General features: G+C 36.8%; 1 protein-coding gene across 1 annotated transcript; it reads left to right on the forward strand.

Moving 5' to 3' along the window:
- The first annotated feature begins 9,026 nt into the window (after window positions 1-9,026).
- On the forward strand, window positions 9,027-10,152 carry LOC109241445 (transcription factor IND-like). The gene has a single exon (XM_019408191.1). The coding sequence runs from the start codon at window positions 9,242-9,244 to the stop codon at window positions 10,046-10,048; it is 807 nt and encodes a 268-aa protein (XP_019263736.1). The 5' UTR covers window positions 9,027-9,241; the 3' UTR covers window positions 10,049-10,152.
- Window positions 10,153-11,230: the final 1,078 nt, after the last annotated feature.

Here is an 11,230-nt window from a genome sequence, read left to right on the forward strand (position 1 = left end):
GCCTGAAGCTTCTTACTAAGAAGCTTGTAGGTGTCCCTCTTCTCAGTAAGCTCCCGAACCTCGGCATCGTGTTGGGTAAACTCCTCCCGGTATCGAAGGAAAGTCTCATAATTCAGTACTAAGGCCTGCAAGCATGAAGGAAGGTGTTATGATTATTTACGACTTTAAGTTTAAAAATACATAATAAAAAAACCACTCGAATAGGCAAGGCATTTCCACCTTGTCCATCACGGCCCGGTCCTCTTCGGTTACCAAACACTGAAGATAGCTAGCAACCCCCACTGGGGCAGAGAAAACTCGGTCATCCTCCGGAATAGAGAAAACTATTGACCGTTTTTGGTCAGGGTCAGCACTCGGGGCCGGGAACCGATCCACTAACTTTGGGCTCAAGGAAGACCCACTGGATCCCTACGATGGTACCTTCTTTGGCACCGGCAAGTCTCCGAGCCCAGTGACGTTCTTTGAGGTAGCATACTCTAACCCATCTAAGAAGTCGTAGATATGTGTAGCCCCCTGAGGCGCCTCGTAAGAACGACTTTCTAGCATACCGGCCTCATGGATCATGGCATCTGAGAACTAAGGAGACCCGGTAAGATCAATCGCCCCAAGCGCATCTTTCGGGGCACCTTCCTCTGCTCGAGGAGTATCGGCCCCGGTTTCCCTCTCGACCCCCCTCGCTTGGGGCGGAGTAGCCTCACCCCCTTATGGTTCGGGAGCTTAGGCTAAAGTTCTCCTATCGACCTCCTCAAGTCAAGGCGGTTCAATTTCAACACCCGCCGGTTCGGGGGCCTGTCGTATCAAGACACCTGCTCGCACGCAGGCTACCAACTTGGATTTATCTTCTTCTTCTTCTTCGAATTCATCGCTTAGCCTGTGGATTGAGTCCGAGGATAGAGTGCCAATACTTCCTTTGTGTTTATGTGCTGACCTTCTCTTCGGTTTTTTCTTTTAAGAGTTCGGATAACTTGGGGCCCTTTTCCTTTTCTTCTAGTCACTATGCCTTAGAGCAGAGTACTCGAGAGCCACATCCTCATCACCGGGTAGAGGCCTCATAGCAACATCTTTGGGGAGAGCTACAAAAGAAAACATAACCGATAAGAATTCGATGGCTCAAGGAGAAAATCAAACATTATTAATTTAGAAAGGAAAACTTACTATGATTACGGGTCTCCCCTTGACCCTTCGACAGTGCTCGGAATGTGGTCTCTATGACACAAGATCCTCGACCCACTCCTTGAGTTGAGGAACTGCATCCGGCATCCAAGCCACAGCTGCACCATAAAAACGCCAATAAGAAGGGAGGGAAGGGGAGAAACAGTAAGTAAAATCTTTAAGGCGAAGTTATACTTACGCTTCATGTTCCATTTCTCGGGAAATGGCATGCCCTCGGAAGGGATCAAGTCCGAGGTCTTTACTCGAACAAATCGGCTCATCTAGCGTTGGTCCCGATCCTCATCTGTACTCGAGAATGGGGCCCTATTGGCTCAGTGCGTAAATTTTATTAATCCCCCTCGATAGAGTCGGGGACTGTACAGACGCATGAGATGATCGAGGGTGAAGGGACACCCCTCAATTTTGCTTACAAAAAAGCGGAGAAGAATCATTATCCTCCAGAAAGAGAGGTGAATTTGACCGAGAGTTACTTCTTGTAGAAGGCAATAATGATCGGGTATAAGGGACCCAACGTGAAGGGGTAAGTGTATACACTTAAAAAACCCTCCACGTGAGTAGTAATTGCTTCCTCAGACGAGGGAACCATCACGTGTTTATCAGCCCAGTTACAATCCTCTTTGACCTTGGAGAGGAGATCATCGGTGATCGAACATATATATCTCGAGACCGGCTCGCATCGACCCTACCGAGGAAGTTTTTCGATCTTGAAATCAGCACCGATCGGGCACCCTCCGGGAACGATCTCTGTGTAGTTTCACGACAGTCCTGTCGCTAGCAGGCCGTGATGAACAGGTTGTGTCTTTCTGTGGAATAGTCTTAGAAGTTTTTTCCATTTTAAAGCAGAGACAAAGAAAGGAAATAAAGAAGATACGTTTAGTGGTTGCAAAAGGTTCAAGAAATCTGGGTACAAAAGTTGGAGAGTGAAGAGGTTCTTAAAGAATAAGAGTTGAAGAAGCTTTTGAACATAAAGTTTGAATGAATGAAAGTTAGGATATTTATAGTTTGCCAATGACGGTTCAAAACCAGTAGTGGCCGACCAACAACTGGCACACATTTAATGCTTTGGAGACTGGACCGACGGGAATGTTTCAGTTACCTTTTGTCGCTTATGTCATGGTCTATCGAAGCGAGGTTCGGAAGTTCATATGGTTTCTCGTCATCTTCTCTCCGGAAAACGAGGAAACTATCCGTATACGGTCAAAACCGGGTTCGTCCATTGAGTGACCAATCGAGGATGAAACATGGCAGGTCAAAGCTCGAGCTCGGGTTATATCGAACCAAGGCGCAAAATTAGATCGTCAAGCTTGTGACCCAGAGACCGAACACGATCGAGACCGAACAAGATCGAGGGAAACTTGTCGAGCCAAATAATGGAAAGCCGAAATATCCGAAATCGGTCGATTGATCACGGCGGAAATCTCGGCACGTATCAAGAAGAGGCCGATTAATTAGCAAATCATGAGATTTTTTATCTTGTATAGAATTGTACTAAGAGCAGAACACCCCTTCTATTTAAAGGGGGTTCTGATAATTTGTATGACACATTGTAACACGTACAAAGAAAGCAATATACTGATCATTTCTAGTTCTTATCATCTTATTGTTCAGTTCTAACATTAGTCGAGACGTTTCTTGGCTCGAGGGTGATCAAACTCTGAGGCTAAGGCTATTCAATTTGTGTGGTTTACATTTATTTTCTTATCGTTAATTTTAATATTAATTTGTCTTCTTAATTTGAATCATGTTATATCACGTATCATTAAGACCGCATATAAATTCAATTGTTATCCAATTTTAAGGATAAACAATAAATTACCTCCATATTTGCAAACATAAAAGTATTCTTGTTCTATATGACTATATGTCTGATCAAGACACGGTGTGGATCAACGTATTTTTCTTATTGATGTATTAATTCTTTATGAGTTCGTGAGAATTATCTTGAAGTTCTAAGATTGTGGATCATGCTTATACTAGATTGTTAACCGTGAATTGTCAACACTAGACTTTATACGTCCCTTGAGAAATGATAATTATAGTATGTATTTTACCATATAACCCCTAATAATGATAATTAATTTTTTAGCATTTCAAAAATTATTAAGAAATGAATAATTACTGAAAAAAGTAAAACAGGAAAAAATTATCTTTTTCTTGATTTGTGAAAATTGAAAAGTAAATGTAAAAATCTATTTTAGCACAGTGGACAAGTAAAAGTGAATTGAGGGAGTATTCGGTTAACATAATTATTGTGTCCTAAATTGCAAAGTGTGAAAATCAACTAGGTGATACTCCCTCTGTCCCATTTTAACTGTTGTTTTAGCTCTTTTACGTCCATTAAGATATAGTATACTTAGTTGATTATCCCTATTAAATGTTTTTTGAAAATTGAGCAATATTAAAAAGAACTACTACTTCTTTAATATTAAGGGTATAGCTGGAATAATAAACAAATTTAGTCTTGAACTTCCTAAAGTATTAACTATTTTGGGATAAACTTTTAAGCTAAAGCGTCAATAAAAAATGGGACGAAAGAAGTACAATAATTGTTGTTGAAGCCAATACTTGAGGCTATACATACCTGCCGAATAAAGTCACATATACTCGCATGCAGAAATTATTTTATACTATCAATATAATATTACTTATTGTGACATGTTACTTACCATATTTGTAGGTTACCAATTGATAGATGCTGCAGAAACTAAATGTGATTAGGGGTGTTAATGGTTCCGTTCGGTCAGTTATTTTATTAAATTTGTACCATACCAATTTTTCGGTTATTCTATTATGTATAACCAAAATTAGACTTTTCGAAACCGTCCCAATCATGTCGGTTTTTCTTCGGTATCGGTACGGTTCGGTTAATTTTCGGTATTTTTTTTAATATCATGTAAAATTCACCAGTAGAAATAAAATGAATGCAATAACATAAGTTCATTTAGAGGACTTAGCAAAACTCTCTAGACATTTTTACTATTTAAAGGGTGATGAATTAAAAAAGAAAAAGAAAGATGGCTAGAGTATAAATCCATCAACTATTCTACAACAATGTAAAAGAAATCAAACAAAGGCAAAGAAAATATAAATCACACGAGTTGAAAGATATAACAAGCTGGGACTCAAGAGTAACGTCTATAGAAGATTAAATATTCAAAAAGATAAATCTAAATTATATGAAAGGAAACATATTCAATACATTGTAGTTTGCTACTCCTAATCGCTAGAATATTTTGTGTCTTGCTAATAAAGATACTTGAAATAACTTAATTTAAGTAGAAGTAGCATAATAGATTTTAGGAGTTAGTATTTTGAGTTTAATTGATTGTTGGCTTGTAATAGTTTTCATAATTCCAAGGCCCAAAGAAAATATAATGCATTATTATTTTTAAACTTACTAAATAAATATATTTTCCACGTGTAAAATTTATTCGATACGGTTCGGTATTTTTTCGGTTTATTTTTATAAAATAAAAGACCTACCCTAATTATCGGTGCGGTTATAGATTTATATAAAAACCTACGATTTTTTAAAAAGAAACCTATAAATCGATTCCGTGCGGTACAATTCGGTCGATTTAGTCGGTTTTCGAATATCCATTGACACCCCTAAATGTGATTAGCTTTTAAAAAGCCTGATAAAGTAAAAAATCTCTATAGTACAGTATCAAAGGACTTCAGAAATTGAATTAAGCACAGTAGTTTATGGCTTTTAGTTTCCATAGTTAGCACTAATAAATTCAGTTTACCAGCAAACTATCTTTTGCAAGGAGTCATCTCTTCCCCACTGAATCTTGTGCATTAATTAGTTCATCCAATTGAGAAGAAAAATTGAAGTTCCGAATAATTAGGGTTACCGATAACATGAGATCAGCTAATTATATCTCATAAATTTGAAACACCCTTTAGGCTAATCAAATTCCACTTTAAACTAAAAGATCAGAGACTAATTAATTTCCAGATACGGATTGATCATTCGTCAATGATGTTGATGGCTCAAGGCATTCCAACTTGAATTAACTTATTGAATTCTTTGCATAGAAATGCTTTCTGGACATGGGCACTGGCCAAACTTTACATTGCGTCATATTTTTGCTTCCTTATTGATCTCACCTTTAAATTTAAAATTAATAAAGGCAAAGGAGTAGTAAAAGAATCACAAGGATAAAAGGTGAGAAAGAAAGGTTTTTTTTTTGACTTCCAACCTAGTGATCGGATTACGTATTGGAGTCCGACGAAATTCGAAATCGGGCTAAAAAGTCTTACATTAAAGGTAATGCACTCTGTATTAGGGTCCAACTAAATTTGAATTTGGATCGATAAGTCCTACATTGGAGGCAAAACACTCTCTAATAAAGATGACTACGTATAGAGGCGGAGCCTGGATTTGAAGTTACTGGTTCGGGATTCTAGCCTTTTTATGTTACCGGGCTCCAAATAAGAATTTGTACTTATTCAATGAATTTCTTAAGACAAATATAGGTTTGTACTAAAGCTACTGGGTTTGGTCGAACCTGTTACCAAAACTCTAACTCTGCCCCGACCCCAAAACCTCTGGTTAAGTATTAATGTACTTACGACCACGACGATGCTTGTTGGTTGGTAGAAGGGAAAAAGAATTACTGCTATTATATCATATTTTGTACAATTAAGATTCCAACTCATGAGTTGTTCTTTCTGCAATAGGTTAAATATAAATTTGTGGAATAAATATAGTATAATTTGTTGTTTCTAGTAGAAATGATCTCTGGACATGAGAGGTCGGTAAGCCTTTTTATATATGTTTTGTCTTATCATGTCTGTAAGCTGAACTCGGCAAACTTTCCCATCACCCTTCCCCTATAAATAAATAAAAAAGTATAAAAGAGAAAGAAATTAAACAGGAAATTAAGCAAATACAAAGAAAAAAGAAACAGATGAATATGTATATATTCTATTTGATTAATTAGCTGTTTCTGCGGCAGGCTTATAATAGAGTTTCATAGATACGTATTTAACCTCAACATCCCTAGGCATAAAACGGCCGGTTTAGGGTTTTGTTTCTGTCTCCATCTTTGTGTTGTTAATTTCTTTTCCTTTCCTTTTCTATTTCGTTTTTTATTTATTTTTGTCTTTCCAAAAGTAAATTAACCCAAAGATAATCTTAAAATAATGTGATATCGGGAGGAGGAGGGGTGGGTGGGTGGGGGGGGGGGGATCCAATGGTTACCGAGTTTTATTAATATAAACTTGTGACTCGTGTTATACTCTCTGATCATATTTTTGGAGATGATGAAGACTCGTTTTATTAATATTATTGTGTTGGAAACCCATTTGTGGTTAGTTGATGAAGACTGTAATCGATTTAGGTGAATATTGGTTGGTTGATTATGTTGTTGATTCTGAGACATGTTTATTTTGGATGGTCCTAAAATAGGGAAAACTTTGTCTGATTTTCTGTAAAATACCGAAGAGGATTACTTGGGGGTACTTGCTCCCAGGCGCCAGTCATGATCTTAAATTGGGTCGTGACAATAAAACCATTGGTTGCACTTTAGATCTATTTGGCCTTAAGTACATCTGAAGTGGAATGCTTTCACTTCAGACAATTTTTTTTTAACTTCAGACCCGATAAGTCTGAAGTTGATCATAAATTGGGCAGGCTTGCAATTTTTTTTCACAAAGTACGTATAGGTTAAATTGTGACCCCAAAGTCGGATATAAATGCAAAAGCCCCAGTTTCACATTACCATTACCTCCTAGGCTTATCTAGAGATTAACTATGTGCCACCTACATCTTACATCTTTATGGCCACCAAAGTTTATAAGCTAGCTTCTTCTAGCGCACGTGTGCACTACAAGCTCAGAGAAAGTAGTAAATCAAGCGCCACGCTATCACTGCGCTATCCCATACTTGTCCTGCCGAACCATATGCTTTGATTTTAATTGTTGGCTAAATTAGTCTAATGATATTCTTAATATGGTGTGATATTGTCTGCTTCTGGCAAAATTTGCATTATTTTTTCCTAAAGGGCTCACGCCATTTAATAGTACCACTACACCTCATATGTAGCTTTCTTTTCTTTTCGGTTATTACCGTTAGGGCTGTGCACGGATCGGATCGGATCGGATTTAGCACATTTCGGATTCGAATTTCGGATTTTGGATTCTAGAAAATGCAATTCGAATCCGATCCGAATTATATCGGATTGGATCGGATTTTAAAGTTTGGATCGGATCGGATTTCGGATCGTATTATATGCCTCAAAGTTAAACTAATATGTATATTTTCTTTGTAAAAGAAGCAATACATTAAGAAAAATTCATGTTTATGCAATTATGAGAGTACTATGGTGCCGATATAGCTAAATCTAGCAATTGTAAAGGTAATAACTTGGAGGTTGATGCAAAGAAAGTACTGACTATCCGAAATTAAAGTGTAGTATTTATATATGCCCTAATAATTTCGGATTTCGGGTCGGATCGGATTAAAATATACCAATCCGAAACCGATCCGAAATCCGAAATTTTAAAAAACACAATCCGATCCAATCCGAAATCCAAAATTCAAAATTGAATGGATCGGTTCGGATTTTGGATATCCGATCCGAATGAACAGCCCTAATTACCGTAGGACTTTGTTCATACTCTCAACTTTATTATGTTCAACTTCTATACGCTGACACTGTAAAAAGATTTGCATTATCAAGTCATTTTATAGATAATTAACAAAGAATAAGATTAGTAACCAAAAAAATTTACCTGTTATAATAATATTCTAAAATATACTGAATGTATAAAAATTCTCTACATTGTCACTTAACTCTCTTTTCTTCCTGTTGGTTGGGTTGATCACTCTTATTCTTTTTATGTTTGAACTACTAACGTCACAAAACGTCTTGGGATCCTTCTATGGTAAGTAAGATAAGAGAAAAAGGTGGATGCAAGAGGGAAGACAATGATTTACTGTCTTTAAATGCAAGAACTGATGTTGTTATCTTTATTGTCATTATTATTTTTATTGTTTTGTTACGATAATACAACAATTTTGTTTGATCTAGGACGAAAAATTAGCAGCGTTATTAACAGTATTTCCTACTATAATATTTCTTTCATAAAAATACATGTCAGCAAGAATTTATCAGTTGATTTTGATGGTTAGCAAGTTAAGCAAGGCAAATAGATAATTCTAGGGATGAAGCAAAGGCAGCAGGTCTCTACTAAATGCACTTCCATACCAATATAGTAAAAGGAGGACATTTATGGCTCTTTTGAACACTCATCCCCTACCCACAACCCCATAAAAATGGTAACTTCTTTTCCTTTTCTATTTTGAAATAACTTGATCTTGTGGTCCCCTCCATTGGTAAATATTTAGCCGAGACCAACAACAACAACAACAATAATAAACTTAATGTAATCTTACAAGCGGGGTTTGGGAAGGATAGTGTATACGCATACTTTACCTCTACCTTAAAAAGGTACATAAGCTATTTTCGATAGACTCTAGGCTCAAGGAAAGATAAACCACCTGGAAGGCACTAACCGAGTATTTACTCCAATCTAATAAATACATGATAAATTTCTTTATAAACACGATAATCACTAAACCATAGTAAATTAATACATAATCTAATCTTAATTTATTACTTAATTATGGTAAATTAATATGATCTACTATAAACATTCGGTGCGGGTAAATTTTTAACCCTCCCAATAGTAGCTTAATTCTTGGTTCAATAAAGTCTGCAATCCCTCTTCCACCCCCTTCTTTTTGTCCCTCTGTATCTCGATATACATGCATATAGATAAATGTACGAATGTGTATATGTCATAATGTATATAACTTACGCCTTTTCTCTACCCTACGAAGGTGTACTAGTCAGAGCTCTAAGGCTTCACACAAGTACATCTTCAAGAGCTTTGATAAGTCACCACCCCTTTTGCCCCGTTTTTACAATTAGATTTTTCCATTGCTTTAAGAGTACTTCCATAAATATGAGGAAAATCTTTTCATAATGACACAAGAAAAGCACAATTGATATTCTTCTTCTCTTCTTCCTCCATATTGTTCATCTTTATTCTTGCCATGGATATCAACCACCACCTTAAGCTCACAACCTCCACTTGGCAACCAACCATGGCCAATATAGATGACCATATCTTCGACGATCATCAACAGCAGCAACAACAACAACAACGACGAGAATTCCCTTTTGATCATAACCCCATTTGGCCTAGTTTTCCTCTTCAAAACCCCCACCACCACCTTCCCACTTTCTCAAGCGAACTGCAACAACAACAACAGCAACGACAACAACAAGTCCCTTTTGATCATGTTGTAAACAACCATGTTCAAACATTAATAGAAGATCATCATGATCAAGAACCCGAGGACGATGAAGAAGAAGAAGAGGAGGAGGAGCTAGGAGCTATGAAGGAAATGATGTTCAAAATTGCAGCTATGCAACCAGTGGATATTGATCCAGCCACCATTCGTAAGCCTAAAAGGCGAAACGTCCGAATAAGCAACGATCCACAGAGCGTCGCAGCCAGGCTCCGCCGCGAAAGAATCAGTGAAAAAATTAGGATCTTGCAAAGATTAGTCCCTGGTGGAACTAAAATGGACACTGCTTCCATGTTAGATGAAGCCATTCGCTATGTTAAGTTTTTAAAAAGGCAAATTCGCCAATTGCAATCGTCAAATCATCATCTTCCCCCGTCACAGGTACCAGTAGTTCCGTGCCCTAGTACTGAAAATTGGGCAAATATTATCACACCAACAAAAGCTCTAATTCTTGGCTCCTCCAGTATCACCACCACTACCATCGCTACTACCGCAACCTTTGTTGGTAACAGTGCATCGGATCCTACGTATGAGGTAATTGGTAATTAGCTAAAAAAGGATTGGGAATTGAAGTGATTATTATGATCATTATTATGTACTAATGAAAATTATTTTATAAGAATAAAATTAATAATAATGGAGGAAATTGTGTATACTGGTAATGTCATGTGGAATTGTGAACTAAAAGAAATAGGTTTGTTAGGATTGTGTTGACTAAAGGGCATGATAATCATCACAACGGTTAGACTTGAGTTACGTACGTTCCATATATATAATTTATAATATAAGGATTTATACAATAAGGTTTTTTATCTGATCATTGTCCGAAAGTTCGTTTGGCTGAATTCTCTCCCGGGAATAAAACAGTGACGTTAGAAGCAATTGAATATGATTATACCCTTGGCCCCTTCCCCACCCCTACCCCTTACCCTAGGGTGGAGCTAGTAATAATTAGGGGTTCCGTAGAATCCAGTAATTTAGACTCAAACTCTATATTTGCGTAAAAATTATTTAATATGTACAAATAATATGTTCATAACCCAATAAATAGAAATAATTTGTCCAAAACCCATAAAGTAAAAATTCTGACTACGTCGGTGCCTTACCCCTTTTTTTCTGTGCTCGTGTGTGTGTATGGTGTTGTACAATCAAGTAATATATGCATCATTGGCATGTATACGTGCAAAAGAAGAAAAGTTAATTTGGGTTTGAGATTTAGGTTTCTTTGCTTTCATGTGTCAAATTTTGCCAGGATTTTTCGGCAGAGTTTATGAGTAATTTAAAGCATTTGTAGTTTTATTTGTGTTTTGGTGATGAGACTGAATGTTTAGTGAAAAAGAAAGGAGTAGCTATATATATCTTTATAAAAATTGGAAAAAGATTTTTTTATGCTGCGTCAACCATAACACGTCTAAAGAAAATAAAAAGTTGGAAATTAAAGAACTAAAACTCTACATCCTGATCATTTGAGTTTCTTCTCTCTCTCTCTCTCTCTCTCTCTCTCTCTCTCTCTCTCTCTCTCTCATATTAATAATCTTGAGTTTTTGTCCGATGCAACGTGACTTAGAAATTTATCTCCAATGCAATGAGATTCCAAAATGGTGTAGCTTCATCTATGTGTTTGGTTAAAAGGATTTTATATATATATAAAACAACGTTGTTACTCTACTTTGGCAGTTACTTTGGTACCTTATGGCCCCCAATGATGCATAGTTTTGCATAATTGTACTT

Source organism: Nicotiana attenuata, unplaced genomic scaffold, assembly GCF_001879085.1.
Source record: "Nicotiana attenuata strain UT unplaced genomic scaffold, NIATTr2, whole genome shotgun sequence".
In the NCBI taxonomy this organism is placed as follows: Eukaryota; Viridiplantae; Streptophyta; class Magnoliopsida; order Solanales; family Solanaceae; genus Nicotiana; species Nicotiana attenuata.